This window comes from Pseudopipra pipra, chromosome 3, assembly GCF_036250125.1.
Source record: "Pseudopipra pipra isolate bDixPip1 chromosome 3, bDixPip1.hap1, whole genome shotgun sequence".
Taxonomy (NCBI): Eukaryota; Metazoa; Chordata; class Aves; order Passeriformes; family Pipridae; genus Pseudopipra; species Pseudopipra pipra.
This window is the reverse complement of record NC_087551.1, coordinates 116,470,059-116,487,440: the sequence shown is the minus strand read 5'-3', so window position 1 is coordinate 116,487,440 and position 17,382 is coordinate 116,470,059. Positions and strand designations below refer to the sequence as shown.

The following is a 17,382-nucleotide window of genomic DNA, read 5'->3' as shown; positions in this document are numbered from 1 at the left end:
AGGCTGGGTTAGAGGGGGCTTGGAGCAACCTGGGACAGTGGAAGGTGTCCCTGCCCATGGCAGGGGACTGGAAGAGCTTTAAGACCCCTTTCAACACCCAAACCATTCCACGATTCTCTAATTCTGTGATTCTGGACATCCTTGATATGAAAATGATGGAGTTCTTGCTACAAGAGTGATGAATTCCTTGGGAGGAGCCGCCAGCAGCAGTGGGAGATCTGGGGACCAGAGGTCTCCAGGCTCAGGAAGAGGGGTGTGTAAAAGGGATACAGGCTGGGCTGGAGTGAACCTGACTGTGAGCCCCCAGCTCAAAGAGGGCAAAGCCAGCTCCTGAGGCCGTGCACCAAGGGATGAAAGGGCTGCAGGAGAAATAACTGGGGCCAAGAATTCGGCAGCGCCCTTGCCACGAGGGCACGACTGACAGACCTGACCTGGTGGGAACGGGGCTCACCTGACACCTGCTCCAGTGGAAGATGCCCCTGCCCACGGCAGGGGGTTGGAATGAGGTGAGATTTGGGGTCCCCTGTCAGCCAAAGCTCCCGATGGCCCCGCTCTGGGTGCTCAGGCCCCAAGCATGGTGATGGCACAGCCCCACTCAGGAGATGCAGATCCCCCAGAATCCTGGCTCTTGTTTGATCTGATGGCACAGCCCCACTCAGGAGATGCAGATCCCCCAGAATCCTGGCTCTTGTTTGATCTGATGGCACAGCCCCACTCAGGAGATGCAGATCCCCCAGAATCCTGGCTCTTGTTTGATCTGATGGCACAGCCCCACTCAGGAGATGCAGATCCCCCAGAATCCTGGCTCTTGTTTGATCTGATGGCACAGCCCCACTCAGGAGATGCAGATCCCCCAGAATCCTGGCTCTTGTTTGATCTGATGGCTCGTTACCGCTGTCAGAAACGCAGGATTAAGCTGCCAATGAGCTGGAGAATGGAGGCTGCTGGAAGCAAACATGGGATGCTTCCAAATGAGCCCAGAGGATGGGGCCAGGCTGTGCCAGGGGGCAACGGCTGAGGGAGGTTTCTCAGGCCCTGGAATTCTGATCTTTCTTAAAGCAAGCACCCCCCTCACCTCCACCTGGGGAAATCCAACAGAGAAAGGTTCAGGGAAAGGAAAACTGCCATTCATGAGAGCAGGGCTTTCATGGAATCATCCAACCCCAGAATGGTTTGGGTGGGAAGGGACCTCAAAGCTCATCCCATTCCACCCCCTGCCGTGGGCAGGGACACCTCCCACCAGACCAGGATGCTCCAAGCCCCGTCCAACCTGGCCTTGGACATTTTCCCTACACAGCATCAGTTAAAACACTGAGATTTTCTGTTTCTCTGCCATTTTAATTCTTTGTGGATTTAAGCACATCTGCTTCGGGCTCGTGAAACTGGAGGGGCATTTACAGTAGTAAATGACAGGCTAGATCACAAATACAATACAAGCATTTGTCTCTAAACCCAATTTGGATTACACGATGATTTCGGGCCGTGGAACAACTTCCATTCCACTTTGATAAATAAAAAAAAAAACCCTGAGAGGTTTCAGGCTGAAAACCTCACGAAAGGCCAAAGCCACAGCTGGAACTGATATTTCACACAGTCAGCTCTTAGGCAGGACCATTTTGATCCGGGACTATGGATAAATTGATTCCAGGTATGGGGGTTTTTTCCCCTTCCCGTAGCACGGTGTAATATTTACACCAGTGTCTGACTACGTGGAGCACTGGGATGTTTGGATGGCCAGGCTGTAAATCCCTGTTGAGCCTGACACAACATCTGAGCAAGCAACATCCAGCCTCAGCACTCCCAAGGTCTTGGATTCACAGCATTTCCTGTGACACCAAACAGCACCCTGCCTGTATTTTCTGGGTTTTTTCATCCTGCTTCCAGCACGGTTCAAATCAACTAAAATTACTAAAAAAACCCCAAAAAACCCCCCCACAGTTAAAAAAGGGTTTACCCTTCCAGGAGCACCACAAATGGTGCCTTTTGTTGAGGAGATCCATGGCCAGGGGGAAAAAACCCAGACACACCTTTGGAAAACCCACGAGCAGGTCAGAGCAAGAGGTGCAGAGATCTCTTGCATCCCACCTGGGATGAGTTTTAAGGGTAATGGAATCCTCCAGCTGTGTCAGGAGAGGTTCAGGTGGGATATTGGGAACAATTCCTTCCTGGAAAGGGCTGTCCAGCCCTGGCACAGCTGCCCAGGGCAGGGGGGGAGTCCCCATTCCTGGAGGGATTTAAAAGCCAGGTGGAGGTGGCCCTTGGGGACAGGGGTCAGTGGTGGCCCTTGGGGACAGGGGTCAGGGGTGGCCTTGGCAGTGCTGGGGGATGGTTGGACTCAGTGGTCTGAGGGGGCTTTTCCAACCTCAGTGATTCTGTGAGTCCATGAATCCACCTCAGTGTGACAACAGCCAGACAGACACCACAGTGCAAACCCTTTCCACAGGTGTCACACCCTCCCACCCCCACCTGCCAGCACTCAGCTCCCTGGGGACAGGGCTGAGGCCTGGGTGACACAAACTCTGCTCTGAGACAGAACATCGAGTGATGGAATGGTTTGGGCTGAAGGGACCTTAAATCTCATCCCATTCCACCCCCTGCCATGGGCAGGGACACCTCCCACCAGCCCAGGTTGCTCCAAGCCCCGTCCAACCTGGCCTTGGACACTCCCAGGGATCCAGGGGCAGCCACAGCTTCTCTGGGCACCCTGTGCCAGGGCCTCCCCACCCTCCCAGGGAGGAATTCCTTCCCAACATCCAATCTAACCCTGCACTCTGTCGGGGGAGTCCATTCCCCCTTGCCCTGTCCCTCCAGGCCCTTGTCCAAACTCCCTCTCCAGTGTTCCTGGAGCCCCTCTGGGCACGGAAAGGCTTCTAAGAGGTCTCCACACAACCTCCTCTTCTCCAGGCTGAACAGCCCCCATGGTTTTAGTGCACTGTGTTGACAATCACGGGGTTGTGTCTCCTTGTAGCTCCTTCCTTTGCTCCAAGCCCGAGTGCAGCAGTGTATTTGTGGGCTGGGGAGATAAAGAACAACCTGGAGAGGGGCCAACAACGCCGAAGAAACCACCAGCTTCAAAAAGATAAAAGTTTACTGCACAGTTAGTAAAGAGAGTGATTTATGCTCAACGGGCTCGTTTGGCTGTGTCAGGCCATACCTAAACCCTGGTGCTGCACAGAACATGCTTTAACAAGATGTTCCAGGGCTCCCTTTGAAAGAGACAACCCTTCTGAAGAGGCGAGGTGGAAAAAGGGATCGCTCCCGACAGAGGAGAGGGCCAAACCAGAGCAATAAAGTCTGTGGAACAGATGATGAACTGAGCCCCAAATTGCTGCCATCTGTTATCAACCTTTGCCCAGTGAAATGAATTTCATGTGAGGTCAAGAAATCCCGAACTGCCATTTCCTCATTACTATTAATAAGGGCCAGGTGCCACATAAACCAACAGTGGATCCAGATGTCCCTCACGTGGCTTTGATTACCCCTCTAGGCCCGGGTAATGATGGGAGGGAAGGCACTGCAGATGCACACACAGGATGAATCCCTCTGCAATTGAGTTACTGGGCATTAACAGCATCACTCACCTCCCACCCCACGGGGGCAGGTCAGCTCTGGGTGCTCCCTCGGGGGGTGATGGGACCGACCTGCACACGCAACCTGGGCTTCTCCTGGATCCTCCATGACTGTGGGTGAAAGGATTTTTGGGGGGCTTCTTCTAAGAGGCCACAGTGAGGGAAGTTTCTGTGGCTGTCCCATCCCTGGAAGTGTCCAAGGCCAGGTTGGACGGGGGTTGCAGCAACCTGGGATGTTGGAAGGTGTCCGTGCCCATGGCAGGGGGTGCAGCTGGAGGAGTTTTAAGGTCCCTTCCAACCCAAACCATCCTGGGATTCTGTAAGCAATCCCTTCCAGAAGCAACAGCTAAGACACAGGCAAATGGCTCCCATCAGAATTCCACCAACATCTTGTTGGATGTTCTCGAGTGTCTAAAAAAGCACCATTTTCCTGTCTCTGAAACAGACACAACTCAGCACCGAACATGTGAAAATGGACGGTTCTGGAGTTTGGTTGAGATAAAAATGCTGTGGAAAAGCTGCTCATATCCACTGTTTATGGCATCAGTTGGGTGTGTTTGGGTGCCCACCCGGTGCTCCAGCCCAGCAGAAGGAACCAGGAATGGCAGGGAACTGAGCTGGATGGCACCCGAAGGGGGACGTTGCATGCGCTGTCTGCACCTCCCTCAGCTCATTTACGTGCTGGAGCACTTGACTACAGAGTGAGGAAAGCATTGTTTTAGAAGAGTCAGCATGGCTTGTGAAATTCAGCAGGGAAGCAATAAATATTTCACATCCTGGACTCGGCAAGGACAATGGTTTAACCAGTTACAGCCCAGGCTGAAAACCCAGTGGAAGGGACTATTCCAGAACCCTGACGTCGGCCCTGCCAAACCCATCGTCAGCATCACGTTTCCCAGGGGCTAAACAAACATCAGGCGAAATCAGCCCTTGCCAAAACCCTTGTAGCACATCCCTCCAGTCGTGGCAGCGATTCCTCCACAGCGGAAACACAACACCCAGGCCCGGGAATATCCGTCCCCAGACGTGGCAACAAACGTGGAAACGTCGGTGGGGGATGAGAAATGCCACCAACACAGCACAGCAAAGTCCTCAGGAACGGGCCACAAGGGGCCGAAACACCCACGGGGTGGGAGAGAATCTTCCACAGAAAACCCACTGTGACCTCAGCAGTGAGCTCATCCCTGTGAGGGATGGAATGTCCCAGGCCAGGCTGGACGGGGCTCCCAGTGACCTGCCCGTGGCAGGGGGTGGGATGGGCTGAGCTCTAAGGTCCCTCCCGACCCAAACCAGTCTGGGATTTGATGATCCCTACAGGGCAAACCTGAGCCCTGAATTCATGGTCCTAAACATTCCCTGAACCTGCAGGGATGCTGCTCCTCAGCTTTAGAACACTCCTCCTGCTCTGCTCTGACACAAACCATCCTCTCCTCCCAGGGCTCCAAAGGGTCTGGACCTCACCAGGCTCCTGCTGTTCCACCCTCCCTCACCCACAGGTGCTCATCCCCATCTTCTGCCAAGGGGCTTAGACGGGTGACACAGACCCACCAGCCCTGGGAACCACATCCAGCCCCTTCCAGCCTGGACTGGTGATGGGTGACACAGACCCACCAGCCCTGGGAACCACATCCAGCCCCTTCCAGCCTGGACTGGTGTTCCTCAGAGGTCTGTGTGAGCTCAGGGACGGTGCAGCCATGAGAGCTCCCGGCCTCACCTCTTCCCCAGGAATGCTGTGCTCCACAGGACCATTCCAGTGCTCTGGTTTGCAGCATGGCCCCTCAGAAACTGGATGGGCAGAGCTGCTGGCACAGGAAAAGGAATGTTTCGAGCTGGCTTTGCTGCCACAGACAGCTCATTGTAAAGCTGAGCCCTGGGCAGTCCACAAACGAATCTGGGTATTTAAAACCCACTGCTCAGCGGCCAAGAAGCCAAATTTCTCCTAGAGGGGACTCACAGAATGAAGCTGTTGCTGGTACCCCAGGCCCCCAGCCCCGGGACACTCCCCAGACCCTGCTCTGACCCTGTGGGCCCTGGGAACACCTGGGGGATGGCTTGTTGTGGTGGTTCGAGACCCCCAAAAATCTGATTTCCAAGTCCAAGCCCCCCTCCCACAATTTGCTTCAGTGTGAGAGGGTTTTTTAGACATAACACATGACACTTGTTTGGGCCAGAGACTCAGGGACAGCTCAGCTCTGGGGCTCACGTGCTGCTCCCTGGCACCTCCACATCCCAGGTGAGTTCAGGCCTGAAGACTCGATGTCCTTGGCTGCTGAACGCTGCTTGGGCACGGTGTGGGATCACAGAAGGATGGAATGCTTTGGGCTGGAAAGGACCTTATATCCCACCTTGTCCCATCCCCTGCCATGGGCAGGGACACCTTCCACTGGACCAGGTTGCTCCAAGGCCTGTCCAACCTCTGCTCTGCAAGTCCTGGGTTCTCCCAGTGCCTGCTGCTGGAACCAGGGAGAACTGCCTGGATTTAACCCTCCTGGAGACCCACCCAACAGGCACCACATCATATATCACACACAGCTTTCACACACTTCCTGACAGAGAATCCTGGAAGACTTTGAAGGACTTCCAAGTCCTTTCCAGCAAGGCAGGCTGATGCCTCCTCACACGGGGAATACGCTGAACACAAAAACAAGCTCTCAGGGCTCTTGGAGCCCCCCGAGCACACATGGCTCATGACCAAGCCTTGACTTTCCTTATGACTCCCCCCCCCCCCAATTAATCCACAGGAACTGCACTTCCTGGTGCAAACCTCTCACAACTGTTTCATTTCTAATCCCCCGTTTCACAGACGATGAGCGTTAAAACAAAAAAAAAAAATGAAAATAAACAGAAACCTCTAGAGAATAAAAGCAGGAACATTTTCAGGCAGCCCCTGACAGGGGGACCTGTTTGGGACACGGAACCAACCCCCTGAGCTGGGTTTGAAGCTGTGCCCAGAGCTTTGTTTGAGGGCAGTGGTTGGAGAGCCGGGACTTGGCAGACGTGTCTCCCCGCCAAGGCAGCACTTGGAAGGCAAGGGACTGAACAAACTCCTGCCTGTTTCTGGCCCTGCGATCCAAACCGTGATTAAGGGCAGAGGAATGTGATTCAGGGAAGGCATGAATGGGCTGGGAGGGGGCAGAGCCCGTCCTGCCTCCCAGTCCCTCTCCTCGGGACAGCCCAGGAACAACCGCCCGCCTTGGAAACGTCCCTGCTTGCTGCAAGGCAGGAGCAGGAACAGCCAAGTGCTCTCCTCTGCTCCAGCCTCTGTTTGACAACACTCGGCCCCTCGTGCTGTCTGTGTGCTCTGGACAACGGGATGGGGGCATTGGAGCCCCTCTGGGCTGGCAGTGACTGACAGGGACCCCTCCCCAGCCGAGCATCCCAGAGTGGTTTGGGTTGGAAGGGACCTTAAAGCTCATCTCATCCCACCCCCTGCCATGGGCAGGGACACCTCCCACCAGCCCAGGTCACTCCAAGCCCCGTCCAACCTGGCCTGGGACACTTCTAGGGATCCAGGGGCAGCCACAGCTCCTCTGGGCAACCTGTGCCAGCCCAAGGATTCCCTCCCTATATCAAATCTAACCCTCTGGCAGTGGGAGGCCATTGCCCCTTGTCCTGTCCCTTGTCCAAAGTCCCTCTCCAAGTCCTCTTAGCTCTGCCTCCTGGCACAGAGAGCAGAGGGTGGCCAGGGATGGCTCCCGCAGCCCAGCGAAACTCGGCAGTGCTCCAGGAGAGGGGACTTCCTTCTGTTCAGAGAGACAGCAGGTCTCTGCAGACACTGTCTCCAGTGTTCATCCCACGGGGACAGGAAGCACCACCACACGATTCAGGGATGTGTCTCTTACCCGACTCAACCCCCACAGGACAGTGAAGATCCACCAGAGCAAACCCTTCCAGGACAGTAATCCTGGCACACATCCATGCCTGCTCCCTGCCAAGCCTTCCTCCTCACATCCAGAACTCTTCTGCCAGGGGCACTGCTGCCAACCAAAGAGCCAGGTGAGGGTCTTCTTCACCTCCAGCACCTGAGGGCAGCACAGCCCCCGCCTTCCATTCCGAAATGTCTGACAGATGAACTCCATTGCTCCGGAGGATGGGCTCCCCACACAGCTCATTGGCTCTTCTGGGAGGACTTCTAGGTTTGATAAGGGTTGGATGGAGCCTGGAGCAACCTGGGCAGTGGAAGGTGTCCCTGCCCATGGTGGAGGGTTGCACTGGTTGAGCTTTAAGATCCTTTTCCACTCAAACCACTTGGATTCAGCGATACCCTCCCAGGAACATGCTCTCAGCGTGGAGGCACCAACCCCAAGCTCATCCCAAAGCTCTGCCTGTCCACATCAGGGAGCTGAACCACACACAGGAGTGTGGCTGGCACTGGAACAAGGTAATTTCCAGGATGTAAGTGCTGGAATGCTCGCTGGGAGGGCTGGGACACAACTCAGGGGGCACATTCCCTGGCAGCTCCCAGGCACACTGTTCCCAACACCCAGTGCAGCCACGGGCTCTGGGAGGCCAAGGAGTCCCAGGGTCATTCGTGCTGGAAAAGACCTCCAAAATCATCGAGCCCACCCTGTGCCCCATCCCCACCTTGTCCCCCAGCCAGAGCACTGAGTGCCACGGCCAGGCCTTCCTGGGACTCCTCCAGGGACGGGGACTCCACCTTTGGACCTCTGGCTGATGCAATGGATGCAGAACTGAGCAGCAGCCTCAGGTTCGGGTATGACAGGAGACTCCTCAGGTGATCCAGGGCTCTGCAGGGCTGGGAATTCCCCACTCATGGGTTCCTGCATCCCTTGGGAGAGGACACAGCTGTCACCCGAGCTGCGTCAGCTCTGTGGGCTCAGCTCTGCTGCAGCCAAGGCTGAGGAGGTTCAGCTCGTTCAGGGGACGAGCACTGCTGCCCTGGCCCTGCTGCCCTGGTACTGCTGCCCTGGCCCTGCTGCCCTGGTACTGCTGCCCTGGCCCTGCTGCCCTGGCCCTGCTGCCCTGATACTGCTGCCCTGGCCCTGCTGCCCTGGCCCTGCTGTCCTGGTACTGCTGCCCTGGCCCTGCTGCCCTGGCCCTGCTGCCCTGGCCCTGCTCAGGCTCACTGGGAGGTCTCATCTACACACTCGACCTGAACCCTGGGAGGAAAAGGGGAACTCCTGATCCCTCCCCATGGGGTTAAAGGAAGAAGTCCCCCCCAGGACTTCCACGCCTTCCCAAGGGCTGCTGGGTGAGTGCACGTCCACTCCTGCTGGGTAACCCAGCCCTGGGGGCCACGAGCCCAGTGTGCTCTGCTGCTCCCATGGTTCCCACCGTTTCCTGGGAGGAAAGGATTCCATTGCAGCGTCTCAGCCCTCCCAGGAGCTCCTCCACTGTGTTCCTGGGCCTGTTTGGCATTAGAGCCGGGCTCTGGAGCCGGAGCACGAGCGCCTGCCGCTGCTCTGGGGCTCTTGTGTGGGTTGTGGGACACGCCAAGGACCCATCATGTGATGCACATCGTCGGGAATCCCTTGAATGTTCCCCTGGATATAGCACAGCGCAGCTCCTACGGCTGCTCCTCTGACTACAAAACAAAGGGGGTTTAATATTTAGCAGATTGTCCAAGTTTCTCACCAGCTGAGGCGTGGAAATGGCCCTGTTGTAAATTAGGCTCTTTACTAGCTGGGACACAACAGTCCCAGCAGTGGTGGGGAGCAGTGTGGTGGGCCATGAACACCACGTGGGCCAGGGCTCCATCACTGCAATGACATCTCTGCAATAACAGCCCTGCAATAACAGCCCTGCAATGACATCTCTGCAATAACAGCCCTGCACAAGGCTCTGCTCCTCCAGGGCGTGCCCAGGACCGGCCCCAGAGAGCCCCAGACAGAGCAGGAACTGTGAACATCTCTGATCAGCTCTGAACACAGGGCACAGAGGTCTCTGGACTTGCCCAGGCTCAGAAACAGGGTCTCCCTCCTCTAACCTGCCATGATCTCTGCCCAAGGCAGGGAGGGACCTGCAGCCCTGGCACTGAAGGGAGATCAGAGGTTTCCAAAGTGGATGCAAATGTTGCTGCTCTTGATGGGCTGCTGGTCCCAACCCAAGCCCCGTGTTCTGCCTGGTATTTACCTCAACCCTTCATGGCAATTCCTGCTGCCACCACACAACTGATCCTTCTCACCAGGGGCTGGGAGGATCATCACCTCAGATCCCCAGGGATCAGCACCCAGAGGCTGCTCCACATTTTCCCTCGTACAAACCCAGGTTGGACGGGGCTTGGAGCAACCTGGGACAGTGGGAGGTGTCCCTGCCCATGGCAGGGGTGGGACTGGATGGGCTTTAAGGTCCCTTCCCACCCAAACCACTCTGGGATTTAATGACTGTGGTGCTGGGACAAACCCCTGAGCAGCCTGTTTGGAGCAGAGGGGGTGGTCTGGGTGATCTCAGAGCTGCCTTTCCACCCCAGCCAGTCTGTGGTTTCTGTGTTTTTCTCAGCCAAATGGAGCATCCTGGGATTCTCAGCCTTTCCAGGCTGCCCCTTCATATCTAGGAGAACAGTTCTCAGTCCAAGCAAAGGGAGGATGTAAAGTTTCAGCTCCTACAGACCAGCAAAATGTCCTTTGGTTGGTCAAAACCTGCCTTTCTCGAGGCTTTTTGGCTCATTCATCCCCGATTCCAACAGAATTGGCCCAGACAGAATGTCACTGTGTTGACATTATTTACTCTTGGCTCATTATCCTCCTCCTGACACAGTGTTCCAGGGAAAGAAGGGAGGTAAAATTGGTCAAATTCTTCCCTGATCTCATATTTCCCCTTTTGCTGTATCCCTAATCCAGATGAAAGCACAGCACAGGAAAAATGAGCTAATGTATAACACTGCCTTTCCCTGCAGAGAATTATTCCTAGGAATGATGCTGGGTGGGAGAATGACACACAGCACAGCCTTCCACTGGCACAGCCAGGAGCTGGGGGACAGCAGTGGTGGTGCCTTGGTTCTTCTCCTTCCTCCAGGACATTCCTTGAAGATCCTTCCACCTGCTGCAACCTGGTCCCTCCAACGAGCCAGATAACTTCTGCCAGGTGCCTCAGCAAACCCAGGGACAGCCTGAGATTGGGTACTAGGAAAACATTCCTGGCTGGGAGGGTGGGGAGGCCCTGGCACAGGTTGCCCAGAGGAGCTGTGGCTGCCCCTGGATCCCTGGAAGTGTCCAAGGCCAGGTTGGATGGGGCTTGGAGCAACCTGGGCTGGTGGGAGGTGTCCCTGCCCATGGCAGGGGTGGCACTGGTTGATCTTTAAGGTCCTTTCCAACCCAGGCCATTCCATGATTCCATGATTCTCTGATCACCCAACAGTGCCCTGGGCTCCCAGAGAAGGTGCCCACTCACCAACACCTCAAACTGACCACAGGACATTAATAAAAGGCCACCCAGGAGTCACCAAAAGCCACTTTCAGCACATGTGGAACTGAAGTGTTTTCCCCATTTAAAGTCACCCCAAAATATCCAACCCCCTACAAAGAACAAGCCACCAGAATTTCCAATGCACGTGTCCAACATCCCATTATGTCCGTGACAAACAACGTGTGAACCCCCCCAGCAGTGCAAACCCCCAGGATTAATGGTCATTCCAGCCCGGGGAGAGAGGCAACCATGTTCCAAAGCACTGCAAACGTGCCGAGCTGCAGAGGGACACTGAACATCTGGCTGAGCCCGAGAAAAGCAGAAGGGCTCCCTCTGGAGTGGATCCCGGAATTAACACAGGATTGGGGTTTGCACAGAGAAAATGGGAATGGGCAACAAAGCCAAGGCTTTCCTGTCTCTGTCAGCTCCAACTCCTGCTCAACCAGCACCCCGGGGCTCCTGCAAGGAGACTCTGCCGTGGCTGAAGGACACGGAGCCATGCCCGGAATATTAAGTCATTAATTAGTTTTTCATGCATGGACTTGCATGTGGCAAGGAGGCAAATTAAAGGGTTCCTGAAGAGACAAGGAAGCTTCCTTAGCGTGTGAAACACTCCAGAGGATCCCCAACCAAACAAATCATGAAAGCCAGCAGAGAATCTCCCCTTTTCAGCCCTGGATGGTCATGCAGGATCCCAGGAAAGCCTCGGGAATCCAGCCACTGGTTGTGCCCCCGTGGCAACCAACTTCATTTGAAAGGGAGAGAGGAGTGGCTTTGAGGACAGACACCAAACATGCTCTGCTGGAAGCTGATGGAGGCTGTTTGCAAACCCGGGAGAGAGAAAGGCCCCACAGCCCCACGGTTTATTTGCACACCAGCCAATTAACAGAAAACGCGTTTCATGCAGGAAGGAAAAAAAAAAAGAGTCAGATCACCTACAAAGTGAAGTCAACTTACTGCCTGCTTTTGCTCTTCTTCCTGGAGGTGTTGGCAAAAGAAAAGGGCGAGGAGAGAAAGAGGAAAGATTAATTATCAGACGAAAATGGTAATTTTCACACAACACACACAACAGCCACAGTGAAAGGACAGAACACGTGGAGCAAACACCTCCACGCAGGACAGGAGCTGAGGATGTGGGGTACAAGGGTTCCCGTGGCACAAACCTGCCTTCACAGAGCCCCAAAACTGCCCCAGCCCCAGGGGAAGAACATCACCCTCCTGGTTGGGTCCCATGGGCATTCCAGGACTCTGCCAGTGGGATCCACGAGGGCAAAGCCACCAGGGTTGGACTGGGACATGGCACTGGGAGGGCAAAGGCAGCAGAGATGCTGAGTCAGGGAAAAGATGCAGAGAAAACAATTCCTGCCCTGCAGTGCCTTTGTCAGTGCAGATCCCTCCTGATTTGGAAGACAAAAAGAGGTGAAATTTGGGTGAATTTATCCCCTTTTGGAGCAGGGAAATGTCCCCTCTGATGGGGCTGGGCAGGTGGAGGCACATCCTGCCTTCAGCTACAGGAGAATTCCTTGGAATGAGCAAAATGTCCCACAGTGGGGAGTTTCTTTCCTAATTCAGACACTTCCCCAGACAACAACCATCACTGTGTGCTCTGACAGAAGGGCTGGAGCACAGTCCTGGTGACTCACAGACCCCAAACCAGCAGTGACAGCATTCCCAGGTGACTGGCACAGACCCCCAGCACAGAGGACCCCCCCCCTAAACACATCTCCCCAGAAATCCAGGTCAGGGAATTAAAATTCACGGGATAAAAGCTCCTTCTGGCCTTGAAACCCACGAACCCATTTATCCACCTTCCCTCCCTGATCTCCCGTCTGAGCAGGATTAACCAGAACCTTTCCCTTAATTTAAAGCAGCTTCTTCTCACTGACCACTCAAAAAGCTGGTTTTTTTCCCCGCTGTGCCCCGCAGACAGATCTGGGAATGGCTGCAGAGAACTCCACCTTTCCAAGCAGACACACTTGGTTTTGTTCTGGTGAGACTCAGGGCTCCTCCAGGTGTGTTTCCAGCTGCTGCTGTGGCAGATGTGGGGTCTGGCTCCACTCAGGCTCAGATCAGCATCAGCTGGGGTCAGTGCTGCCCTCCCCACATCCCACAGCTCCCAGTTGTTCCTCCCACCCTGGCTGGGACTCGCAGGACCAGATGGGGAGCAGGGGCAGGGAAAAGATCTTCAGCGGTCTCCACTCCGCAAAAAAAAGCTGCTGGTTTGAAAAATGAGGCTTTGGCATTAAGTGCAGATGTGCAAACCCCCTCTCAGGAGGGCCAGGGAGCAGATAAATCACCGGAGCAGCCGGCGAGGAAATTGCCTGTGAGGAAATGGAGGGAGTGAAAGGGGATCTGTCTGCGGGATATCCGTGCAGGGAGAGAGGTTCCCTGTCCATCCGAGTGGTTCCCTGTCCATCCGTGCAGGGAGAGTGATCCCTGTCCATCCGAGTGGTTCCCTGTCCATCCGTGCAGGGAGAGTGATCCCTGTCCATCCGAGTGGTTCCCTGTCCATCCATGCAGGGAGAGTGATCCCTGTCCATCCGTGCAGGGAGAGTGATCCCTGTCCATCCGAGTGATCCCTGTCCATCCATGCAGGGAGAGTGGTTCCCTGTCCATCCGTGCAGGGAGAGTGATCCCTGTCCATCCGTGCAGGGAGAGTGGTTCCCTGGCCCCATGGAATGCTCCCCAGAGCCAGCCCAGCTCAGGGCACCTGGGCACTGCAGCAGAGCTCAGCAGAGAAGGGAGAGCCAGGCCAGGGGTCTGGGGAGAGCCACAGGACCCCAGGATGGTTTGGGTGGGAAGGGACCTTATAAACCAGCCAGTGCTGCTCCAAGCCCTGTCCAGCCTGGCCTGGGACACTCCCAGGGATCCAGGGGCAGCCACAGCCTCCCTTCCCTCCCTTCCCACCCAAAGCAGTCATTCCATGACCTCCTGTGCCTGGGACCCCCAGCAGGAGTGTCCCGGGCCAGTGAGGGGATGTGGAAGACCCTGGCTGCAAACCCCAAGCCCAGCCCCAAGTGGCAGTGGCTGGGGGGGTCCCTGTGGAATCACAGACACCAGAGCAGGACCCTCCTCATGGGGGTCACTGACCCCAGCAGCCAGAACAGCCCCAAATCACAGGACATGGTTTGGGCTGAAGGGACCTGAGACCTGGGCCCTTCCCTGCCCTGAGGCCAAACATCACAGCATGGGAAAAATGGATGAGCCCCCAGGGGACAACTGTGGCCTTCCAAAGACATGGATTCATGGAATCACGGGGTGTCCTGAGAGGGGAGGCACCCACAGGGTCTCCTTTTCTTCAGAGAGGGATTCGAGGCCCCAAACTCTCAGACAACCAGAGCTGGGCAAGCTGAATCCAGCCCTAAATGGGGAAACGAAGGCAGCATTAAAAATGTAAAAAATGCTGCACAAGAAAATGGAAAAAAAACCCCATAAAAGCTTTAACAGCTGATGTAAATTATACATGAGCGTTTCTGAGGAGCACCAAATGATGAGAGGAGCCGAAAACCTCGTGGGGGGAAAATCGTGTCTGGCAGGGCTGAAACCACTGAAAAGGAGAGTTTGAGCAGGACACAAACATCAGAACCAAAACAAAGCCTGGAGGCAGCGTCACTGCTCCGGGTCATGGGGGTGAAGTTCTGAGCAGGGGCTGAGGAATTCGTGTCTCTGCTCTGGCTCTGACTCACAGCACTTCCCCTCGGAGTTTCTCTCAGCAGACAGGGAAGTACTGACACTAATAATGAGAAAAGGTGTTAAAAGTATCTACTAGAACTTCTATTTTTAGATCAGCAGGGCTGGGGAACTTGCAGCTTAAAAATAATTACCTGAGCGAGGAGCTACAGGGTGCAGGGAAGGGAATTTTTAATGGAGCTTGGAGAGCCCAGGACTGGGATGTGGATATTCAAACAGGGAGGAAAGACAACTTAAATAAGAGAAGCTTTAGGGTGACCTGATTGTGACCTTCCATCACCTAAAGAGGACAACAGGGAAGATGGAGAGACACCATTTCCAAGGGCCTGGAGAGACAGGACAAGGGGGTGAGGTGGGGAGGCCCTGGCACAGGTTGGCCAGAGAAGCTGTGGCTGCCCCTGGATCCCTGGAAGTGTCCCAGGCCAGGCTGGACAGGGCTTGGAGCAGCCTGGGATAATGGGAAGTGTCCCTGCCCGTGGCAGGGGTGGCACTGGATGGGCTTTGAAGCCCCTTCCCACCCAAACCATTCCAATATTTCTGATTGTCTGATCTGGCCCTGCCATCAGTTCACTCAGAGCCACAGAAACGCTGCCCCAGGACCCAACCCCTGACACAGGTGACACAGGAGCTGCAGAACTCCATGGAAATCCTGACAAAAGGGGCTGATTTTGTTATTTGAATGTACAACAGGTTTGGCTTCCAAAGGGAACTGCACAGATGTGAGAGATTTTCACAGCAGAGGATTTACCCACAACATCCTCATTACCCAGTTACCACAGGAGGAAACAAATCCACAGAGGAAGAGCTGGATGGCTGAGAGCCTGCAAAAGGCACAGAAAGCAGGGATGGAGAGCAGGGAAGGCCCTGCTGTGACTCTGCACCAGCTGCTGAGGGGCAGGGAAGGATTCCACACAGGGCTTGTTCTTCTCAAAGTTAAAAAAAAAACCCCAAAACATTAAAAACCTGAAGAAGGCAAAGAACCCATCCCTGAAAAGGCTGGAGCAGAGTGCTGTGAGGGGCCCAGCAGAGCTGGGCTTTAAAACCTTTAAACCCACCCCTGAGAAGTGCCCTGGCTGAGCTGAGGCAGGACCTGAGCAGGCAGAACACGGGGGGTGCAAAAGTGCTCCTGGATTTCAGGGAGGGAGAAGCAAGGGGTGCAGACTGAGTCAGAACTGAAGAACCAGGCATGAATTTCTGACTGCTCGAGCACAATTTGCATCGGCAGGGAATTTTCCACTCCTGATCTCCCCAGCTCCAGAGCAGATGTCTTTCTGGAAGATGCTTTAATCAGGAGGCTGCCAGGCTCCACAGACAGCTCTGGGGGGGAAAGGCAAACAGCCACATTGTGTAGGACCAGGTAATTCCAGCAGTCACAGCTCACAGGGCAGCTCAGGAGGTCTCAGAACAGGGTCAAAACCTCAGAGCAGGTTCCTCAGGGCTTTGGCCACCTTGGGCCTTGGAAACCTGCAAGGATGGAGATGGTGCAGCCCCTGTGGGCCCTCATCCCACTGCCTGGGCACCCTCATGGGGACAGAGCTCTTCCTTATACCCAGTCCTAGCTGCTGGATAAAGTTCTTAAACAAATTTGGGAGCTACAGGAGAGCTGGAGAGGGACTTGGGACAAGGGATGGAGGGACAGGACACAGGGAATGGCTTCCCACTGCCAGAGGGCAGGGAGAGATGGGAGACTGAGAATAAATCCTTCCCTATGAGGGTGGGGAGGCATTGGCAGTTTGCCCAGAGAAGCTGTGGCTGCCCCTGGATCCCTGGAAGTGTCCAAGGCCAGGTTGGACAGGGCTTGGAGCAACCTGGGCTAGTGGGAGGTGTCCCTGCCCATGGCAGGGGGTGGGATGGGATGAGCTTTCAGATCCCTTCCAACCCAAGCTTTTCTGGGATTTCTGGGATTTTGAAAGTCAGACCTTAACTGGCTGAGCAGAGAAAACACAGAGGGCAGAACCCCTGGCTTAAGGAACTTCCCAAATCCCACACGTGCTCACTTGCCCAGGGAAAGGAGGGAAACCAGGCCCCTCTGGGGAGGTTCTGATCATCCCCTCCTGTACAGACATCCCAAACCAGGCACCCCTGGGGAGGTTCTGATCATCCCCTCCTGTACAGACATCCCAAACCAGGCACCCCTGGGGAGGTTCTGATCATCCCCTCCTGTACAGACATCCCAAACCAGGCCCCTCTGGGGAGGTTCTGATCATCCCCTCCTGTACAGACATCCCAAACCAGGCCCCTCTGGGGAGGTTCTGATCATCCCCTCCTGTACAGACATCCCAAACCAGGCCCCTTGGGGAGGTTCTGATCATCCCCTCCTGTACAGACATCCCAAACCAGGCCCCTTGGGGAGGTTCTGATCATCCCCTCCTGTACAGACATCCCAGGCCTGGGATGCAAGGGTAGGGGTAGGAATTCCTACCCAGGATAAAGGGTAGGGGTAGGAATTCCTACCCAGGATAAAGGGTAGGGGTAGGAATTCCTACCTCAGGATTAAACCCAAGGAGTTTCTGCACTCTGGAGTCACAGGCCCTGAGAATTCACTGTCACTTCCCAGTGCAGACCAGCTCCAAATTTTCCTGGAATCCTCAGGATGTGCCTGTGGCTGATCTATATCCCACCCTGCCCCTGGCACTGTCACTGCTCCATCTCTCTCCCACCCCCACAGCACCTTCAGGGCACCTTGTCTTAGATCAAAACCTCTTTAAGGCCAAGGCTTTGCTGTTTGACTCAGTGGCTCTTGTTCAACTTAAAGAAG

The 17,382-nt window shown here is 55.2% G+C and overlaps 2 protein-coding genes across 20 annotated transcripts in view; one reads left to right on the top strand and one right to left on the bottom strand.

Annotated features, from left to right (window-relative positions):
- PREB (prolactin regulatory element binding) overlaps positions 1-17,382 on the top strand; it is a 345,777-nt gene that overhangs the window by 166,357 nt on the left and 162,038 nt on the right. The window lies entirely within an intron of this gene.
- The window catches only part of DTNB (dystrobrevin beta), a 137,102-nt gene that overhangs the window by 37,575 nt on the left and 82,145 nt on the right, over positions 1-17,382 (bottom strand). For 13 of the 18 annotated variants that reach the window (XR_010429631.1, XR_010429633.1, XR_010429634.1 and 10 more), the window contains one exon: positions 11,892-11,912. The exons of 4 other annotated variants lie outside the window; for them this stretch is intronic. Coding sequence is in view for 10 of the 14 variants with exons in the window: in XM_064651186.1 (XP_064507256.1) it covers positions 11,892-11,912 (21 nt within the window). In the remaining 4 variants the exon portion in view is untranslated. Of the gene's footprint in view, positions 1-6,421; positions 11,510-11,891; positions 11,913-17,382 lie in introns of those variants that run through there. One more of the 18 variants, XM_064651188.1, reaches the window with a different exon arrangement.